This window comes from Dromaius novaehollandiae, chromosome W, assembly GCF_036370855.1.
Source record: "Dromaius novaehollandiae isolate bDroNov1 chromosome W, bDroNov1.hap1, whole genome shotgun sequence".
NCBI classification, from domain to species: Eukaryota; Metazoa; Chordata; class Aves; order Casuariiformes; family Dromaiidae; genus Dromaius; species Dromaius novaehollandiae.
This window is the reverse complement of record NC_088130.1, coordinates 7,717,341-7,739,453: the sequence shown is the minus strand read 5'-3', so window position 1 is coordinate 7,739,453 and position 22,113 is coordinate 7,717,341. Positions and strand designations below refer to the sequence as shown.

The 22,113-nt window shown below is 43.9% G+C and overlaps 1 protein-coding gene across 13 annotated transcripts in view; it reads left to right on the top strand.

The window, feature by feature from the left end:
* LOC135324128 (proteasome adapter and scaffold protein ECM29-like) overlaps positions 1-22,113 on the top strand; it is a 78,608-nt gene that overhangs the window by 17,820 nt on the left and 38,675 nt on the right. For all 13 annotated transcript variants that reach the window (XR_010385480.1, XM_064499692.1, XM_064499686.1 and 10 more), the window contains 13 exons: positions 3,912-4,030; positions 5,167-5,307; positions 7,609-7,777; positions 8,424-8,563; positions 10,254-10,335; positions 15,493-15,612; positions 15,788-15,873; positions 16,159-16,237; positions 17,400-17,449; positions 18,000-18,066; positions 18,176-18,298; positions 19,498-19,601; positions 20,354-20,477. Coding sequence is in view for 12 of the 13 variants with exons in the window: in XM_064499692.1 (XP_064355762.1) it covers positions 3,912-4,030; positions 5,167-5,307; positions 7,609-7,777; positions 8,424-8,563; positions 10,254-10,335; positions 15,493-15,612; positions 15,788-15,873; positions 16,159-16,237; positions 17,400-17,449; positions 18,000-18,066; positions 18,176-18,298; positions 19,498-19,601; positions 20,354-20,477 (1,404 nt within the window). In the remaining variant the exon portion in view is untranslated. The remainder of the gene's footprint in view (positions 1-3,911; positions 4,031-5,166; positions 5,308-7,608; positions 7,778-8,423; positions 8,564-10,253; positions 10,336-15,492; positions 15,613-15,787; positions 15,874-16,158; positions 16,238-17,399; positions 17,450-17,999; positions 18,067-18,175; positions 18,299-19,497; positions 19,602-20,353; positions 20,478-22,113) is intronic.

Sequence of the window (22,113 nt, the reverse complement as noted above, 5' to 3'; positions counted from 1 at the left end):
AACATTTTTACGTCTTGCTGGCAATAGTAACTTGGTTCTTTTTGCAAGTCAAAAATCTTCTCCTGATTAGCTGTGTGCCATGCCAAGAATTGCTTTTACTCTTCAAGCATCATGCTGTCCATACCATAATATTCTGGTGGTGGAAGAGGGCTTACATAACTTTTATTTTTAGCAGTGTTGAAAAAAATGAGGGAAATAACCTTTGCAGCCCTGGAATCCCAATGCTTGGGGAAGGCTGCTTAGCTTTATGGGTGAAAAATTTAAAGAATCTATGAAGCATCTACTCAGGGTGGGTATATCTATGTACATGAGTTTACCACCTTGGGTGATTAATTGCACATCCATTTTTTCCTTCAGAAGTTGGATAACAATGAAGTAGCCATCATAGCCTTTGGCATTATGCGCTAGGAAAATGTAGCCCCGAAACTGTGTGTCCATAAACAACTGAATAAAGTTCACGAGGCATGTGTCCCCTTTGAACTCCCATTCTTCTTCAGTTTTCCTTTCCACCCCTCCTCCTTCTTGATCCCAAGGTGTTTCCAGTGCTAACTTCATGGCAAAAATGTAATTTGGGACATGTGTCCCAGTTTCCTGCATACATTCCATGTCGTAGAAAATACAGCCCTGCCCTGCTTCTGGGTTTTTGATCATGGGCATGAAGTACTGGTGCTGGTTTACGTTACAGATCTGTTCATAGCAGATTTACAGCTATGGCCATGATTATACAATGTCTGACAAAGCTCACAAAAGTTTCTTGCCCCAAATACCTTCCTGACATCCTTAACACCATACTAATGTTCATCACGTAAAAGGAGGAAACCGGTCTTGGGATATCTAAGACTGCCGTTTGGCTTAAAAATCTCCCAACCTTTTTTGCCCTCAGATAGGAGGATGATGCATATATTAACATGTAGCAGATATTCAAACAAGGGGATGTCACTCAGCATGACCTTCCTGTGCACAGACCACCCCAGTTTGTCATGTAGCTCTTTTGCTCCACTTAACAATTCTGCATGTGTTAGATCCCTCACTGTTGTAAGCGCTGTGAGACTCCCAGCAAAACAGAGATTATTGTCGCTGTTAGATCAATTAAATAGCACCGCTTTTTGTCTATAATTTTGGAATTTGGGATAGACTGTAGCATTCTGTGTCCCCCACCCCCAACGGCTTTTACAATACTGATAGCCAGGTGTAAAGTCTGATCAAAACACAGCTCTCTTACTTTGTAGGAGAGTACTGACCCAGTCTAAAATATTCTCTGCCTTCATATTGCTTAAATTAATAGTGGGAGAATATAGAGAGTCGTGCATGCTGACAGCTTCAAGACAGAGCTGAGCATAATCACCAGGTTCAAACAGCTTGCGTAAATGGTCAAAAATTTGCTCTACACCCCGAACAAGTGTTTCATAAGCTTCGTGTAGTGATGCCTGATCTAAATTAACAAATCTGTATTCTTCTACATATTGCCTAGCCCCAAACCTCTGGATCAGCCATTCCCACTGCCACACATGTTCCATGGAAGCGACAGGTCGGGCTGCCACCCTTTCCACCTCCCCTGCTACATTTGAGGGTGGGGGTAAAGCTGGGCTTTCAAATGCCCCCTGGGGGCTTGGTAGTGCAGCTGGTGGCCCCTCCTGGGAGACATCCTCATTGTGTACTTGTGGGGGCAGAGTCTCTTGCTCTACAGGGGGCTGCAGTAACCAGGAAGTCCCTTCCAAGGGGTCATCTTTTGCCCTAGTAGGAGACATGTTCACTGCCCCATTAGGTTCAGAAAAGCAGTTTGCGTTTAAAGGCCCTTGTGGTCCCCGTAACCCCTTTGTTTAGCTTTCCTAATTAGCAGTCTTCATTGTAACGTTTTTTTTCTGTTTCACTAGCTGGTGAGCCAAGCCCCCAGAATTAACAGCACCACCAGCCCTTTTATGCCCTCCATCTTGCTTGCCACTCCTCTGTACCCAATTCAGCTCTGCAACACCCCCATTGCTCTCACTGCTCCCCTTGCTCTTTCTGCAGTAGCTGTGGTCACTAAGAGCATGGGTCTCCAGGCTGTGTCCCAAAGCCTGGGTCTTCCTGCTTCCGCGGTAATCATGGTCTAACAAAACAGTCTTGATTACATGCTCAGTCTTCTACCTCTTATTTACAGTACCTACCTAAGGATAAGGAAACACATATAGCACCGGTCTGCACCCCGTAATGGTCTTATGGGTAGCTGTAAGCTCCCCCACAACTGTGGGCAAAAGGATCTGCCCCCCCCCACCACCTGCCCTCTCTGTGTGAGAAATACCTCGAAATATAGTTTGCGATTCATGGGCCCATCAGCCAGTTCTTCTGTTTTGCATGGTCTTTTTTGGGAATTCCTTTGGGGCTTTTCCTTATTTTCCCTACGCACATATTCTTCTGAAGTTGGCATTTTGTTCCGGTTTTCCATTTTCACAGATAGCATTGCCTGTGTCTTGCAGCACTGCGCAAAGCCCAAATTCTGCCCCATTAATACTGCATGGTCATCCTGGTGGTTTGGGGCCAGGCACCTCTCGGTCTGGCTTACAGGACTAGTCTCTTCTTTGCACATGGCAGGCGTTGTGCAGGGGGCCCCTCGGTGGGCCTCCTAGGACGGGTCTTTAGCCCTTGGGCATATTCCAACTTCTTTGTGCCCCCCCCCCCCCTTTTGGGGTCTCTCACCCTATTGAACTTCTCCCCACCCCAAACTTATTAGGGCTTGTTCAGTAAAAACAGTCGTGGGGGGGGGGGGGTGTCCCAAACCTGCTTTTTACTTTTATTTAATTACTTTCTATTCACATTTAAACTTTAATTATTCATTTCATCATCTGAAATGTTTTATGCATTTTATACCTACGCCTTTATGGATATATGTATATTATTTATATATAACATGTATTTATGTATAAATATAGCTATAGAATATATATTTATGCATATGTGTATACTCCTTTATAGATGTGTGTGTGTATATGTGTATATATATATATATAAAAATAAAAGTATATATTTTTATATATGAGCAATTCCTGGTCCAAAGGAAATGGGCAGCCAATCAGAGGGTGCTCTGAGATCACGTGGGGATGACGGTATCAAAAAATGGCAGCCAGCCAATCACAGAACAGTATGAAAATACATGGGGTATGACATTGTCAAAAATGGTGTCCTCCGTGTAGTGGGCAGGGGCTTCCTGTTCTGACATACTTCCAGGAAACTGGAAGGGGTGGCTGGTCCTGCCAGCCAATCACAGGGAACAAAATGGCAACCCCAGGGGCAAGCAGAGTTGGAGTAAACAGACCACATGACCAGAAGAGGGGAGGGACTTCTGGGGCAAGTGGGACATGTGATGGCTGCTAGGGGTGGGGCTTCTGCCAGAAGTTTGGGGATGGGGCACCTGTCACTTCTTATCTTGGATAAAAGTCATCCTTATACTACTAACAATTAAAGATCGATATAAATATTGCTCTCCTGTGCAGTCCTATCACTGGGCTCTGTTTGCAATTGCATTTGCAGCTTTTAGGTATGATTTAGAAACCATTTCAAGAGTTCTCTTACCTATGTTGATGACTTTTGTATTTATTCAGTAGTGTCTACTTCCTTTTAGAAATAGGTAACCGAGAACGTTATTTGGCATGAGTGCTCTACTTGAAACTCTTGCTCAAAGGTGTTGATGAAATTGGCAGTAAACAAGAAAAGCTAGGGAGCCCCCCCCCCCCCCCCAAACCTGTTATCAGTAGGTCTTGCTGAACCTCCCCCTGGAAAGTCAGTCCTTGTGAGCCTTGGAAATAAGGATTGGGTCTTCGAGAACCTCCGTTGTTTCCTACACCAATTTCTTAACACAGCATATGGGGAGAGCTTAAAAAATGGATTTTTCTTTTGTACTGATGCAATATTATATACTTTCTCTACCCTTTCAGAATTTTACCATAATTTATGTTAAGATGGGATACCCTCGTTTGCCTGTGGAAAAACAATGTGAATTGGCACCAACTCTTCTCACTGCGATGGAAGGGAAACCTCAACTACAGCAAGATAGGTATGATTTTTTATTCTTGGAGTGAATTCCACTTGTAGCATTTCAATAAAATGAAATGGGTTTTTTTGATGGTAACTTGGCTGCTTAGGACGTTTGTGGCTCATACAATTTTGATTGGAGAGGTTCAGAAGTCTGGGTAGTGCAAAGAATGCAGTCTCATATTGTAATTATATACAATACCCATTGCATCAGACTTCCCATCTGATAAGAGGCCTACGTTAGAATGTATGTATCTGTCCCATTTCCCCAGCAAACTACAGATTTGAATTGCCAACTTAAGGCCCGACTTTCAGAAAACATCATCTGTCTAGCAAGAGAAGAAGCTGAAAATATCTTAGATTGGCCACCCTAAATTGGAAGATAACCAAAATTCCTATTTACTTTAGACAATGTAAGTTTTAATTAAAAAAACCCAAAAACCTGACCATTACAGGACAGAGACTGGAAACTGCTGTGCACCAAACTTCTAAAAATCCAACTACTCATTTATGGGCCTCCTCCTTATTTGCATCAAGTCTCATTTCTACCATTTTGCCAAAGGAAAGGGGCCTTAAAATCATATCTTCCTTTATACTGTCCTAGTGCTGTAAAATGAATGTATTTTTAAAGTTTTCTTAATATAAGACTCTGGAGTAAAATCTTGCTTCCCCATTTCATGAGATCAGTGAAAAAACTGATTGTCTTTTCTGGGACCATGATTTTGTCTTGCGATTCTAAAAGAGGTGAAGAAAACTTTGGGAAATCCGGCTGCATTTATGTAGAAAATATTCACTGTGCATGTACTGGGGATAAACCTGAGCAGTGTTGATCACCTTCTGTTCCAGGCATTTGCAGACTTTTCCTTGCTTGTGTTTTCTAAAGCTAACTTACTATATGTATAATAGCTTGACGTAATTGCAAAACATTAACTTAAAAATGTGGGCATCAACAATTAATTCATCTCTATAGATTGGCATGTGTGTGTATGAGTAGCAGATAGAAGGTACTGGAATACGAATCTATATACTTTTTATTAAGAATTTTTGCAATTTTAAGGATCTTGCCCAGGTCTGTCCTTAAAGGTTTACCTGTTTAATGTCAAGAATGAAAAGGTGTGGTTTTTTTAATTGGTTGCAGTAAATATAATTATTTTTCAGCCTAATGCATCTTCTAATACCAACCCTTTTTCACATGAAATATCCTATTGAACCACTGAAACCATTTAATCTTGCTGAAAAACCAAAGGCTGTACAGCTGCTCTTGGATTTTATGTTGGATGTCCTTCTTATGCCTTATGGGTAAGTAAGAGTCAAGATCTTGTAATGATGTTTTCATTGTGTGTGAAGCATATTACAAACTGCACCCAAGGAAACCTATTTAAAATATGCTGTTATATTTCCTAGCTCAAATGAAGTCAATTGCATATTTCAATAAGGTACACAGCAGGAAGATAATCTTAAGAATAGGATCAGTGCCTTCCCTGTTTGACTAAACACTGATTTTTGTTCTTAGAATGTTGTGCCATTCTCTCCTTGACTTCTTTTGGGATCAAATGAAGCTGAGACATGTGAACTGTCTTTTAAATGCCCACGCTTTTAAAACAGAATGCAAATCAAATTGTTTACTCATCTGTTCTGTAGTTGAGTTTGGGGGCTTTAATCCTTAGAGGTCCTAAGCAAGAGTAATCTCTGAAAACTTGTACTTTCCAGGATTGGCCCTTTAGTGATGAGGTTTGTCTCGCATCTGTCTTCTGATGAGAAATGTTTTAATCTTGATTAATGGCTTCTCTTGGTGTGACCATTGATTCCTAAAGCAAGAATTATTTACGATGCAACTTGAATTTACCTATCACTGCTTGTTAGGAATCTTCTGGTGTCTTAAATCAATACTTTCTCAAAAGCCACTTCCTATTGTATGTTTTTGTGTCTTTATCGCTTATTTATATTGCTTGGGGAACTTTTGCTTTGAAGAAAATTAGAAATAATTTTAAAGGCAGAACACTTTTTTTTTCCTGGTAGTTCCTCGATTTTCGGTAGGTTTTTTTCTTAAACACCTGAGTCTTACATACCCAAGTGGATCAACACACAAGAGTGACTTTTAAAGTAGTAAATGTGATGTAACACACAATGTTATGTAGCTTTGCTCTGCCAGAGGCCAAGTTCCTGTCAGCTGAATCGGGGGGGGGGCGACACTTCCTTACCCTTTCAGCGCGTAGCCTGTTTGCATCTTATGCTTTCAAGTACATAGCCTTCTGGGCTGTTCACAGCTCTCGTGCTGTGATGCTGCTCCAGGTTTATGCTGTTAGCTTCACCTCTGTACTGTTGTGGCCATAGCTTCAGGAGATGAAGTCCTCTGGCCTTTCAGTGAGACTTTAGTTCTTAATATGCTTTGGTGCTCTGCCTAAGCATGGCAAGCAGTGCCACTACTGAGAGAGACTTGAGAGGGAGGGAGGTCTAGTTTGTTTTTGTTTTCCCTCCAGAAAGTGCTGAGAGAATGCCCTCAGCTAACCTGTGGTCCTGGTCATCTGTCTCTGAAAATCTTGGTCCCTGGGGTGATGCCATTTGCAGCTCTTTACAACTAGTTTATGTTGCTTGGTGGAACTTGCTCAGTCATTGCCTGACTGTGACTCAGCCTCACCAGTCTTCATGCAGTGAAACAATAAGTAAAACTTAACTGAAGGGTTTAAAGCTCAAAATCAAGCACACATGTTTAAATTCTTCTCTACATCAAAAATTTCTCTTGAAGGTTTGGGATAAACATTTACCTTCAGTGTTGAGACCATTTACTTCCTCTCGTTGCCTGTATGCTGAACACAGAACAAATTATGGGTGTTTGGAGCAAAATTATCTTCATTGGTCTCTGCACCACAGTTTTGATGCCTTCATGAGTTTACCCAGCTTCCAAGCACACAGGGACTGGAAAAGTGGCCTTTGTGAGAGTGTGGGTGCTCACAGAGTGACTGGACTAGTCACTCTGAGAAGAACAACTGAGGACTTAACCTTTTTGTGTCTTTTGCATTCCTTTTCTGCTTAGCACTAGAAAAATGGATTTTTTTTCCAAGAGGCAATTATTTTATTTATTTTTGATATGCACGATTGTTTTCTGCCTCTTCCCCATCTTGTGTATACTTCCTTGTTTCCCTTAGTATGTTTGGTCCTTTCAAGGGAATCCTACAGATGTTGCTTAGAGCTTTGAATACAAGTTCATCAAATCTAGTACTATACAGGTATTGACTTCTAATATAGGAGAACCCTGCTAATCCTTGCTGGTCCATAACATGATAACTCTTGTCAAAAATACCAGTGGATCCTTCCCTTTCTTAACCAAGATTTAGTATCAAACAACTATAATGAGTTCTTAATTACTTTTGCAGATTTTACTGTAGCAGAAGTATAGGATGAAGTATATGAATGGCTCGCTCAGAACATCCTCTCTAATGTACTATTGCTTATGGGATAAGTGATAGTGAATCCCAATTTAGCAAGGCTCTATCTTATGTCAGAGTCACGGGTGTAATTAAAGAAGAATATTTGAAGTTGGACAATGTTATGTTTATTGGTAAAGCCTCTGACAAAACTCCTTCCCCCTCTCTTTTTTAGATATGTATTGAATGAATCCCAGAATCGACAAAATGTGCCCTTGCCACAGGGCTCTTCAACAAATCGCACAGGAGGTTCTAGAATCCATCAGCCTCCTCCAGGGATGAGCTTTTATGCAGCCAAACGGGTAATTGGAGATAGCTCATGGACACCAGAACAGCTGGAACAGGTACTTCCAATCCCTGGGACTGATCCTCCGTGAAATGAGAGTGGTAACAAAGGCTGCTACATACAGAGAAAGGGAAGGCTAAAAGAAAAACCTATAAATAACTCTTCCAAATTACCTGTGATGCCTGATAAGGTCTTTACTTGCCCTGAGGGAATTTATCATGAGACTTTTACCTGATGCATTAGAGAAATTTAAAACAATGAGATGAGAGTTGAAGGCTGCCTCCCTCATTTTGTCAGCAGTTCTCAGAATTGGTTAGTAAGCACACACAACTAAAGCCTACTCCTGCATCTTCCTCTTGGAGATAATGAGGTTGCAAAACTTTTCTGTGTTGATGAAAGCCCCAGTTTGAGCAGGGGGTTGGACTCCAGAGGTCCTTTCCAACCTAAATTATTCTTTGTTTCTATGAAACCTCCCTTTTTAGCGGAGAAGTAGCCCAGTCCCTACTCAAAGTGCTGATGTTATACTGCAGGTGCCCTGTTGGACACCATGCAAGAGGAGAGCACTGCAGAGGAGACGGAGAACATGTGAGCTTCCTTACTTAGCAAGGAAAAGCACACGTTTCAGACATCTGAATTATTACAGTTATTGTAACATATACTTTCTGGTCAGTAATCTTACCTTTATGTTCTATGTTGCTGAATAGTGTAAATCGGGGATAGTGAAGTTCATTGAAGCTGAGCAGGTGCCAGAGCTTGAAGCTGTTATACATCTGGTTGTAGCCTCCAGTGACACACGACACAGTGTTGCAACTGCAGCAGATCTTGAACTGAAGAGCAAACAAAGGTAATAGCTTGTGTGTTTAAAGAAGTCAGCAATGGTATTTCTAATGTTGCTAATTGCAACTGATATGGTGCTCTTGGAAAAAAGAAGGCTGCAGTCTCCTGAGTGGCTATGAAGTTGTTGTCTTGGATGCATTGGAAAGTTGTGGGGTAGCCTGAGTGGCCTAGCGGCTAGGAAAGCTACTCTTTTCTGGAGCTGCGGGTTTACTTGTCCGTTTTCAATCATCCTTGGCATTGCTTTTGTGCTATTTTCTTACTCCTCTGTTTCCAAATGGTCATCTGTGGGTTACTGATGGTTTACAACACCCTAGTAAGCAATTTACAGCTGGTTAACACAATTATATCCTCTAGGTTACTTTCACTTAAAAGTTTAATAAGGGGGCAAGGTGGCTTGTGAGAAATTTTGAAGGTTGACAGTGGCCCCTGGTCCAGAAAGTTTGGCACCCACTGTTGTCTGTGTTATAAAAGCTGTTGGCTTCCCTATCTTTCATCATCTAAAGATGATACTCCTGTCTTTGACTCTGCATAAGACCAAATTAATTGATGTTGGTACTATTTGCTAAGTCATTGACTGCACAGGGTTTTCTGGTTCATGTGGGAGATTTGGAGTGGGATAGGCCTGCTTTCGAAATGTATGGGTGGCTTCTGTATTACCAGAAGCGTAGGACTAGTAGGTTTGAGTCAAACGTAGTAAATGTTATGTGAAACCTTCTCCATACAAGTCTTCATGCATCTCAGTCATGGTGGGGAAGATGATTCTAATGAATGTTGACAATCTGGTTAATGAAATTAGTCTGTTCTTTACTGCTTGTCTCTCTCCGTGGTGGTATTTTGTGCCTGGAGAACAAAATACATGTTTGAACAAAAGGCAATGTTGGATATCTTGTATGAGAAATGTATGGTACTCCACTACCCACCTGTTTGGAAATCAGTTGCTTTAATGAAAGGAGGAGGCTTCCCCCCCCCCCCCCCCTTCCTCTTCAACACATGCATACTTGTCTTTTAGGCTTTTTGTGCTCTGAACAGTCTTGTTAATAGCCATTGTCAGATATTCCAGGAAAAGTCTCCTGTCAGAGATTCAAACTCCAGTCAGGTTTGAAGGGACTGTGTTCTGATTTGCTAGCTCCCAGGTTCTCCATGTGAAATGGATTTAGACTGAATCCGTTTTCTCCTGTAAGTGGATCTCTATTGCTAGAGCCATTGCAGTGATTACCATTCTGGTTGACAGGTTCATCTTAGAGACCAAGATGAAATAGCCCTAGAGTTAAAAATAACCTCTTCTCTATTGAAATGTCAAAGCACTGTGGATGGAGAGTGTGGAGAAGTTTGTTGCCAGATGACCATTCTGTATTCATTCAGTGGACAATTGCTGGGGTGTGCTTTGGCAGCCCTAATTTACATGTATTGTTTCAGTGAGAGAAAGGGAAAATGTAGGCATGTATTATTTGGAATCCTTAGAATTTGTGGATGTGATTTGTAATCACTTTTCATTCTTTACCTAATGATTGTATATTATGTGGATGTGATGTGAGAAGAGGGAGTAGAAGCCAATCTAGAGCTACTAAAGTTCAGGTACAGCATTTTGCATCACATTCGGGTGGCTTTAAAATATATATGCGTGCGTGTGTATATATATAAAAAAATTAAAGGTCAGAATCATAACATGTTAGTGTTCAACGTATCTTTTTCTTTAGCTTAATTGACTGGAATAATGCTACTATCATCAACAAAATGTATAAAGTGTACCTTGGGGATATACCACTGAAAATTAAGGAGGTAAGATTTGTTCCTGCTTCTTCATTTCTGAAGCCTTTGTTTTATCTGCCTTAGTTTACTTGTTGGAGAAAGCATATATATTTCTTTAAAATGTCATTTCCTTTGATCTCTGCTTTTGCTGAACATTTTGCCTTTGAATACATTTTTTCTCTTTCCTAATACACATGAATTTACAAAAGGTATTAGCCAAGTTTGCTTGATTTGCTGTGAGGGCAACAAGAGCATGCAGCGACAATGGTGTTCATGAGCTAAGTGAACTGCGGTTGCCAGGTGTTCTGGCAGGCTCATAGTCTTGTGAGAAGGGACCCGGCAGGGCTGGAGGAGGGGGAGAAGCCTCAACCTGGAGCAGCAGGTGCCTGGTCAAGGCTTCCATTTGCTATTTACCTGTTCCTTAGGGAGCACAGTGACATGGGGTGCTGCAAACAGGGACTAGGCAATTTGTGGGGCAGAGTGCATGCAGGGCGCTCAGGACGCTGCTCAGGCTGCTGTTTGTGGTTGGTGCTCTCAGTTTTTCCACTCACTGTGACAAGCTCAAGGCATTTTTCTGTGTGCTTTGGGGAACTGGGATGCTCTGAGCCAAGCTAGCTTCTTGCCTTCTGAGCTCTGGCAGCACAAATAGATACTTTACTTCTGGCCAAGAGTAAAACTGACCCCAATTGAAGAAATAAAGTATTTGTGTGAACTCATGTAGGGCACAGACTAAGGTATTTCAGACAAAAAAAAAATAGCAAAAGTTACAGCGTTTTCTTGCTCCTTAGGGAGTGTGGTGACCCAGAGTGCTGCAAACAAGGGCTGCAAACAGGGACTCGGCAGGTAGTGGGGCAGTTGGCAGTGCAGGGTGTCTGGGACGCTGCTTGGGCTGCTGTTTGTGGTTGGTGCTCTCAGTTTGTGCAGCAGTTCTGGGCTCTGCTTCCAGTTCTGCTGGGGGCTGCTTCTGGCATCTTCAGATCTGGGCTGCTGCTGGGAAAGGCGGACTCCTGACTAGGGAGGGTCAGGCTCCCAGAGAGCAGCAGACAGAGACGTAGTAGTTGTCACGACAATTAGTGCAGCGGGGTGCAGAGGGGCCCAGCATCTCTGCTCAAGACTGCATGGGGCTGTTTGGAGACCGTGCCACAATGGTCTCAACATGCTGCAGGGGATGCTCTCTGGCACCGGCTGGTACAAATGCCCTTGGCACATTGGAGGCCTTGACCCAGACAGAGCTCTATGGGGTGGATGCTGCTGCCCAGGTCTCAGGCTGCAGAGAGTGCTGGGGCCTCTCCCTGGAGCTGTGGGCAGCAGTGGCTTCTCCTGTAGGAGGTGTGCTCTGGTTGAGGCACTGAGTCACCAGGTGAAGAAGCTGCAGGAAGAGGTGAGCAGGCTTCGTACCATCAGGGAAGATGAAGAGGATATTGACGGGGTCTTTGTAGAAAATTGCGGAGACAAGAGCCCGAGCCACACAAAACAAAGAAGGAGGGACAGCCGGAGGTCATGGTCAAACAGGTAGTGGAGGGAGGCTGCTAAGAGAGGGCAAGCTGGAAGCTTGTGACTTCTGGGAACAGGAGGAAGGTTCCTGCTCTACCTGCAGAACTGCAACTTCAGAATAGGTATAGTGCCCTGGGCACTGGCGAGGACAAACAAGACCCTTCAGGGGATTCATCAGAGCCAGCTGAGCTTGAACCTAGTGGCCACATAAAGGGGAAAAGGCAAATGATAGTTATAGGAGACTCTCTCCTGCAGGGGACAGAGGCATCTATCTGCCAACTCGACCTGATGTCTTGGGAGGTTTGTTGCTTGCCAGGGACCAGGATCCGGGATGCTGCAGAGGGGCTGCCAAGGCTTGTCCAGCCCTTGGACTGTTGCCCCTTGCTGCTCTTCCATGCGGGGACCAACGGTACTGCCAGGGGTAACCTGGAGCATATTAAGAGTGACTACAGAGGTCTGGGGACGAGGGCAAAAGGCTTGGAGGCCCAAGTGGTGTTCTCGTCAATCCTGCCAGTGAGGGAGAAAGGCTCATGTAGGAGCAGATGCATCCTGTGGGTCGACACCTAGCTGCATGTCTGATGTCCCAGGCAGGGCTTTGGCTTCTATGACCATGGGACCCTCTTTGATGAGTGAGGGCTACTGAGCAGGGATGGGATACATGTGACAAAGTGGGGCAAGAGTGTCTTTGCAAACAGGCTTGCTAACCTAGTGAAGAGGGCTTTAAACTAGGTATGCTGGGGGAGGGTTACCATAACCTGAAGAGAAGCAAGAGCACGAGGGGTAGAGCAGATGTGTCTGGGGGGGACAGCATGACAGGGGAGGCTCTCACACTGCCCCTGTAAAAGCAGCACAACTTGGGGCCCATCTCAAATGCCTGTACACAAATGTGCGTAGCATAGGGAACAAGCAGGAGGAATTAGAAGTCCATGCACAGTTGCAGAGCTATGACCTCATTGGGATGACATGGTGGGATAGTGCTCATGATTGGAGTCCTGCAATGACTGGATGCAGGCTCTTCAGGAAAGAAAGGGTGGGCAGGCGAGGAGGGAGGGGTTGTGCTCTATGTAAAGGAATGGCTCGAATGCATGGGGCCTTGCCTTGGGGCAGGTGACAAATCAGTTGAGACCTTGTGGGTAAGGATCAGAGGACAGACCAGCACAGGTCATGTAGTAGGTGTCTGCTACAGACCTCCTGATCAAGAAGAGGTGGCAGATGAAGCCTCCTGTAGGCAGCTGGAGAAAGCCTCAAAGTCACAGGCCCCAGTACTCATGGGGGGCTTCAGCCACCTCGAGCTGCTGGCAGGGCTATATGGCTGGGCGCAAGCAATCCAGGAGATGTCTGGAACATATTGAAGACAATATGTCTTGATGCAGGTGATGGATGAACCAGCTACGGGAGATGCTCTGTTGGACCTGCTACTTGCAAACAAGGAACAACTGGTGGATGATGTGAAGGCCAAGGGCAGCCTTGGCTGCAGCGACCATGGGATGGTGGAGTTTAAGATCCTGAGAGGAGTGAGCAAGACAAAAAGTACAATTACACGCCTGGACGTCAGAAGAGCAGATTTTGGCCTGTTCAGGGACCTGCTTGGCAGGATCCAGTGGGAAACTTCCCTGGAGGGCAAAGGGGCCCAGGACAGCTGGTTAATTTTCAAGGACAGCCTCCTCAGAGCACAGCAACGGTCCATTCCAATGTGCAGAAAGTCAAGCAAGCGTGTCAGAAGGCCAGCATGGATGGACACGGAGCTCCTGACTGAGCTCAAACACAAAAAGGAAGCACACAGAAGGTGGAAGCAGGGACAGGCTACTCGGGAGGAAGACAAAGACCTTGCCTGTGCATGTAGGAATGGAGTCAGGAAAAGCCAAAGCTCGGCTGGAGTTGAAACTAGCAAAGGAGGTGAAGGGCAACAAGAAAGGTTTCTCTTAAGTACATCGGCAGCAAAAGGAAGGCTAAGGAGAGCGTGGGCCCATTGCTCAGTGGGGCAGGGGACCCAGTGACGAGGGGCATGGAAAAGGCTCAGGTGCTCAATGCCTTTTTTGCTTTGGTTGCATCTTTGAAAGAGCATGGCAATCGATGGAGGTTCCTGATGACCGGAAAAAGGCAGACATCACAGCCATCTTCAAGAAAGGCAAGAAGGAGGATGTGGGTAACTACAGGCTGGTCAGCCTCACCTCGATCCCTGGGAAGGTGATGGAGCAAATTCTCTTAGAAGCCATTTCTAGACACATGAAGGACAAGAGGGTGATTATGAGCAGCCAGCATGGGTTTACCAAGGGCAAATCCTGCTTGACCAATCTCATTGCTTTCTATGGCGAGGTGACTGGTGCTGTGGATAAGGGGAGGACAATGGATGTTGCATACCTTGACTTCAGTGTAAGGCCTTTGATACAGTCTCCCATAGTCTCCTTGCCCTCCTGGGCAACCGGCTCTAGGTGACCCTGCTTGAGCGGGGGGGTGGGGGGTGGACTAGATGATCTCTAAAGGTTCCTTCCAACCTCATCCATTCTGTGATTCCTTATCACCAAATTGGTGAGACGTGGGCTGGATAAATGGATGATAAGGTGGGTGGAAAATTGGCTGGGACTTCGGGGCTCAAAGAGCTGTGAACAGTGGTGCAAAGTCTAGCTGGCGTCCAGTAACTAGTGGCATCCCTCAGGGATCAATGCTGGGGCCAATACTGTTTAACATCTTCATTAACGACCTAGATGACAGGACAGAGTGCACTCTCAGCAGGTTTGCAGATGTCAGCAAATTGGGGGGAGCGGTCAAAATGCTGGAGGGCAGGGCTGCTATTCAGAGGGACCTGGACAGGCTGGAGAAATGGGCTGACAGGAACCTCATGCAGTTCAACAAAGGGAAATGCCAAGTCTTGCATCTGGGATGGAATAACCCCATGCACCAGTACAGGCTGGGGGCCGACCGTCTAGGAAGCAGCTCTGCAGAAAAGGATCTGGGGGGGCCTGGCAGGCAACAAGTTCACTATGAGTCAGCAGTGGGCCCTTGCAGCAAAGAAGGCCAACTGCATCCTAGGTTGTATTAGTAAGAGTGTAGCCAGCAGGTCCAGGGAAATGATCTTTCTCCTCTGTTCAGCACTTTTTGAGACCACATCTGTAGTACTGTGTCCAGTTTTGGTCTCCCCAGTACAAGAAAGATATTGACGCATTGGAGCGAGTCCAGCGGAGGGCCACCAAGATGGTCAGAGGGCTGGAGCACATGATGTACAAGGAGAGGCTGAGAGAACTGGGCCTGTTCAGCTTGGAGAAGAGAAGGCTCAGGGGAGACCTTATTGCTGTCTACAAGTACCCGATCAGAGGATACAGAGAAGATGGAGCCAGACTCTTCTTGGAGGTGCACAGCAATAGGACAAGAGACAACAGACACAAGTTGAAAGATGGGATATTCCAATTAGATTTTAGGATTTTTTTTTTTTTTTTTTTAACCATGAGAGTGGTCAAATACTGGAACAGGTTGTCCAGAGAGGTTGTGGAATCTCCATCCTTGGAGGTGTTCAAGACTTGACTGGACATGGCCCTGAGCAACCTGATCTGATTCGGCCTGCTTTGAGCAGGGGGTAGGACTAGATGACCTCTGGAGGTCCCTTCCAACCTAAATTATTCTATGATTCTGTGATTCTAAGTTAGAAGTACTGATATCCAAAGAAATACTCTGTTACTTCAATTCTGTTTTTGACAGGGAACTGTTCTGAAACCAGAACTGAAACGAGAACCTGTCAGCACCCGTGTTAAATTAAAGATTGTTCCTCATCTTCTGCGGTCCAGACAAGCTGCAGAAACATTCCCAGCTAACATTCAGGTAAAGGCTATGTTTCAAAGCTGTCAACTTGGCAATGCAGTTTCTCCAATGCTTAGGGAGGGAATTGAAACTTAGCTACTAATAGCAGTGCTTGGAGAGGAAAGGGGAATAGAAAACCTTTCAAAATGAAGCCAGTCACTGTCTAATGTGCTCTTTCTTCCTTTCTTCTGGCCAGGTGGTTTATGATGGGCTCTTTGGTGCAAATACAAATGCAAAACTCAGAATTCTGTCCCTGCAGTTCGTGCATCATATTTGTGTCATGTAAGTAATTGAGAATGGATGCCGTTCTTTCAACCCATTTGCTTAGAGACAGTTCTGCTTACTAAATATAGAACTGAGCTAAGCGAAAGAATATTAAAATCTTTGGCAATTGTTCTTTTTTTTCCCCCCTTAATCTTTTAAAATAGTTCCAGGGGAAAGTAAGTGTTTTGGGTTATTGTATGTGTGCTTGCAAAAGCTGAGAAAAAATGATATTGGCAGCAGAGATTTTTTTAAGAGGTACAAAGAATGCGTCAATATTTTCTTTGGTGGTCTTTTTAATTTCAGTTGTCCAGAAAGTAAAATAAAGCCCTTAGGCCCGATGCTTTTAAATGGACTTACAAAGCTGATCGATGAATACAAAGAGGTGAGTTGAAAGGATCTTTATTGTGAAGTCATATTTATTTCTATAAATAAAAAACAAAGACCAAGATCTTTATGATGTGAACTGACAAATCTATTTGTAGTTGTTTTAAATGACTGTCAAAGGGCAGCACTTTAATGAGGAGGCTTGTAGGAGAGGAAGAGGTAAATATTTTAAAAAGCCACTATAGCAAAACCATGTTTTATTTATTCAAATGGCTGTGCATAGGTGCTTGGACACTGTTTGCAATGTCTCAGTACATCATAGCGCTGTTAATCTAAGGAGTGGAGCCAGGGTAGCATTCAGCTGCTGTTACTGATTACTTTGGAAATACATAAGGGCCTCAGTTCTGGGTGCGTACCCCATTTTGCTAAGCAGCTGTTTAGGCCTACTTGTAGCATCTTTCTCCTTTTTATCCAGTGTGGCTATTGGCACATGGAAGGGTATTGCCAGACACCGAAAATATGAGTCCAGCCAAAAAGAGGATATAGGTCTTCACAAGGCTATTAAGAAAGCAAATTTATGTTACTTTTATTCCCTAAGATATTTTACCAAGGCCTGACTTTTGCAAACCTCCTCTTACTTATGCAGCTTTGATCCCCTTCTTGGTTCATTGGTGTCTGGATGTGACCTACTGGCCTGAGCTGGTGTTTGGAGGTGTGGGCCTTCCTTGCCAATGTGAAGGGCATGGAGAAGGAGTGTTTGAGGGGACTAAACGCTTATTTAAATATGCTCTATCGGTCATTTCCAGGATCCACTGCACAGACAGCTTCCTTTGAGTGAAACTGCTGTTTGGAGTCAGTGAAAGGTTTCTGCCACTTGCCTACCACTTCATATATCTGCCAAATCTCTTTAGCTGTTCCCCCTTGAAAAATACAATTAACAAAGACCAGAAGGCAGATTTATTTATTTATTTATTTTGTTACCGTCTGTAATGTTCAGGGTTTTTTTCTGGGAAAAAACCCACAGTCCATCCATTTTTCACTCATGTGGTGTTTTTACTCCAGGATATAATTATTTTATTTTACATGTCCATAAAATCTTCTTTAAGAGCTTTGGCGACAGGATTTAAAGTAAAGGTGTAATTATAAGGGATAGATGTACATGTATGTGTTTTCTTATAGCTCTTTTTGCTGACCCAATGTTTATTGTTTTATCATTCAAGGATCCCAAACTGTTGTCAATGGCGTATTCAGCAGTTGGAAAACTCTCCGGGTAACTGAACTGCATTTTAAGTAATGAGATGTTGAGTAGTTTTTCCAGAGCAATCTGTTAATTTGTCAGCAGCAAGCTTTGTGCCACATGGCAATTTTGCAACTGAGCATACCATGCAGAGAACAGCACTCCTCTTGTGATATCTCCAGAGGTGTAAAATGAAGTATGTAGTTAGCTGATTGTTATACTAGGATTGGTTAATGGCAGCTCCTGAATGTATGCACAGAATTTAAAAAATGGCTCTGCTTTCTGGATTGTCAGAAACATAAGTTTAAGAAATGTACAGCAAAGACTAGAGGGCCTGAAGCTAGACAAGTTCAGACACCGACCTCTATGATGTTGATCTAATTGACTGTCCATAGAATATCTTGATTTCTGAGCTAAGCTGACAGGCACTTAGTCCCATGGTGGAAGTGGACAAGGTAGAGCAAGCTTTCTGTGTTGGCTCTATCTGACAGGTAAGGTGGGGGATTGAGGGGAAGACCAGTGAAATGGGGAGCATCTAAATTTAAAAAATAAAACCTGCATAAAAGCAAATATCTTGTTTCAGCCGAATGCCTCAGCTCTTTGCCAAGGATATAGCTCTGGTACAGCAGTTTTTTGAAGCCTTATGTAAGGTAGGTGCTAATGGGGCTTTGGGAGAAGGTTAATAACTCATGCCAGTTTTGCTTACTTTACAACACACAGTGACATGAACTAACAGAAAATTCTTGTTTTGTATTGCAGGAAGAGGCTGATACCAGGCTCGCTATTCAGGAGGCCTTGTCTATGATGGTTGGAGCATATAGCAGCTTGGAAGGAGCCCAGCATACTCTGATGGAAGCTCTTGTGGCTTCATACCTAATAAAGGTATTTTTAATGGAGTCAAAATTAAGGTTTATTGCTCAGTGTTTTCTGATACTTACTGTTCTGTGCTGTTAGAACTGTTCTCTCTTACTGAGTGTATTACTGGATCTGTGTGTGGAGGTTTCTGTGGGCTGAGATTAAATAATTTTAATGAGGTGCAGAGGCTGGAATAAAGATGTCAGTGCGGTTTTCCATGTTTAGGCTGGTTTCCTAAAGAAACAAAGCTTCTGCAATTGTGCTGCATATATAGCTTCCCCCTAAAAAAAAAACTTGACAGAGGAGCAGAGGCTTCAAGTATATCTTGCTAAAAAGCTTTGTGAAAGTAGGAGGTTGGAGGAAAGGATTGTTCCTTCTGCAAAAGAAAACCTGCAGTATGATTTCAATTTTTTTAGGTAACTGAGGAACTCCCCCCCCCTTCCCCAAGCTCAGCTTTGAGACACAAATCCCCAGGAAACCAAGCTTCATTGGCTCTGTTGCTCAGCTTTGAGACACAAATCCCCAGGAAACCAAGCTTCATTGGCTCTGTTACTTTATGGAGCAACTTGTTCTTGTATCAAAATTTCCCAGATGTCTGGGCTTAGGTTTTCAGAATAACTCACTGTTGCATACTGCATGTTCGCATGGGGAGTTGGTGTGATTGCATAGGTATCTGTGTTCCTGGTGGTTACACAAATAACTATGTAAGCTGTATCTTCATAGTGATGACTGATTTGCTCATGTGCTCTTGAGATCTAGGTGTCAAGGCAGCACCATTTTGAGATTGTCTAGACCCAGTAGGGAGGATGGCCTCACTAAGCTAATGATTCTTTTCCACCTTTGATTGTGCTGCTCCTATTCACAGTTCTGTTTTCTGTGGACTGATCTTGTCTCATTCTTTGTTTCAAGACTGCTTGCATGGGGCAGCTGAAATGTGTAAGGATTAGAGAGATCCTGGCTTATACACAACATGGAGTACTAAATGTGCAACTACAGTCACACTTCTGGGAATCACATGCAAGAAACTAGTGGCTTTTCTTTTCCCTATTTCCTGCTATTTGAAGAATTAGCAAGAAGGGTGTCTGAAAAATGTCCAAAGAGTTTGGGGCATGATGCTATTATCAAAGGGGAATACAGCTGGATTGGTCAGTTACAACAGTGCAGGTCATTACAGTGTTTGTTTAAAATCCTAATTCAGTGATATGTTTGTCTCTATTTTCTTTCAGTCTGAAGTCCAAGTACGTCAGGTGGCCGTGAAGTATGCCAGCACAGTATTCCCTCCAGATCACATCCCTTCCAGATACTTACTACTGTTAGCTGCAGGAGATCCGTAAGTTTAACATGTGTTAACTTTTCATTTTCACCCAAATATATATACGTGTGTGTGTGTGTGTGTGTGTGTATGAGACAATTGTGTGCAGTAGCTTGGAAATTGGGCTTTACATAGTGACGCTCTTGACAGTCCTGCAGAGAACCGTTACTCAGCCTTGCGCTGTGCCTTGGCCTGCATTCTCTTTCATGGCTTTTTCAATTTCAGATGAACCGCTGTCAGTAAAGCAGCGCATGTTAATAATCTTTTGGAACTGCAAGATAAAAATGCATTAATTTAAGTCACCTTCACAGTGACAAAAATGCCTTTTTTCCTGGCAGCTTAAGGTAGCCTGTTTTTAGCTTGTATTTGCCAAGAGTTAGCAATGTGCATGTGTGAAGAGTTGCTGCACTCAGCTGAGAGATAGGTGACTAAGTCACAAAATCATTTAACTTGCAATTGTCTGTCCCTGCCATTCAAGTGTTCATTTCAACTCATCTTAATTGCTCAAGTTTTGATCTCTTTTACTATTGTATAACTAAGGAGGAAAAAAAAACCTCTCAAATACTCAGCAGCAGTTCTTACCACCCCCACTCCACCTCCAAGATCAACAGCTGTTTGTTTTTCCTCTATCTGGGGGGGGGGGGGATTTGCTTTAAAAAGTCACTTCCTTTTAAAATCCCTTTTCTCTCTTTCTCCAGTTCCCCCTAAGATTTGGTTCTTATTGGTCATCTGTGCAAATAACTTCTATTTCTCCTCTTTTCTTCTGAAAGGCGGGAGGAGGTACATAGAGAAGCCCAGCGGGTGCTGAGAATGTTTCCTGGTAAAAGTGAAAAGGAGAGTGCTAGGAATCAGATGCCTTCCTTCCCTGAAATGGTCCATTACATTCAAGACAAGGTACAGCGCTTCCACCTCGGAGAATACTGTAACAAGATTGATGCTTAAGGCTTGTAATAGGTGCAATTTCCTCCTTCCTTCCTTCCCTCCCCCCCCCTTTAAGAAGCAGGGCTAGCTGAAATCTAAGTGAAGACCACATACAATATCACAAGAACCACAGTACCCTGATTAGCACTCAGTTACCTTTTACTGGCAATAGTCCCAAGGGATCTAGCAGCTGAGGAGACTGATCCTTTACCCAAGGGATTAGCTTGCACTGATGCTGTGCTTTCACCGAGAGCTCTAAACTAGGATGGGGGAGGGAGATGACTACCTCCAATCCAGTGAGGAAGTAGTGAACTGGCAAGCAAAGGGTGCAGGGTGATGTAGACAAGGGAGACCTTGAAATACACAAAACAGGGCAGAAGGGATTCCACCTTAAGTGTATGCACACAAATAAAGAAGTGTGGAGAGGACAGCATTATGGGGAAGCTCTCTGCCTTTTCTGGGAAATCAGCATGACTGGGTGCCTATCTGAAATCTCTGTACACTAATGAATGTAGCATGAGGAACAAATGAGGAATTAGAGGTCTGTGTGTGGTTGCAGGGCCACAGTCTCATTGGGATCAGAGACAGAGTGGGATAGCTCACATGACTGGAATGCTGCAATGGCTGGACACAGGCTCTTTAGGAAGGACAGGTCATAAAGGTGAGGAGGGGGAGTATGTGTGAGAGAGCAGCTGGTATGCATGTAACCCTGCCTTGGGATGGCTGATGAGCCAGCCGAGAGCTTATGGTTTAGGATTAGAGGGCAGACCAATACGGGCAACGTCATGGTGGGTGTCTGCTACAGACTGCCTGATCAGGAAGAAGTAGATGAGGCCTTCTTCAGACAACTGGAAGAAGCTTCACATTCACCAACCCTGGTCCTCATGGGGGACTTGAGCCACCCCAATAGCTGTTGGAAGGGCAACACAGCATGGTGCAAGCAATCCAGGAGGTTTCTGGAGTGCATTAATGATGATAATGTCACAACACAAGTGATCAAGGAGCTGATGAGGGGAGGCACTCTGCTGGACCTGATACTTACAAACAAGGAAGAACTGTTTGGGAATATGAAGGTCAGGGGCAGCCTTGGCCACAGTTACCAGGAGATGTTGGAGTTCAGGATCCTGAGAGGAAGGAACAAGGCAAAAAACAGGATCATAACCCTGGACTTGAGAAGAGCAGACTTTGACCTGTTCAGGTACCTGCTTGGAAGAATCCTGTCAAGGAGCAGCAAGAACTAGCTGCTCCCTAAGGGATTGGGGGGGATAATACCTCCTAGCAGGACAGAGGTTAGACGAATAGTCTGTCTGCAAGTGTTGGAGATGGTTCAAAAGTTTATATGTGTTGCTTTGTATGCAATATGTGTTGCAAGTCTAGATGTAAAATGGCTTTCCTACGTGAGTTACCGTGATCTTTTTTCCTCCTCTACAAAGAAGTATATTTGAAGGGGTAGGACCTGGTCTGCAGAGTGTGGAATGGAGCCAGCAAGTAATCTTCTGATTTGCTAATTTGGGCCTTCACTTAATGGTTTTGGATCTCATTGGGGCTCCAGTTTGTTAAGGGATGTTATAAGGGCTGCCACCTCCGGCGAACTCTGGGACCCGGGAAT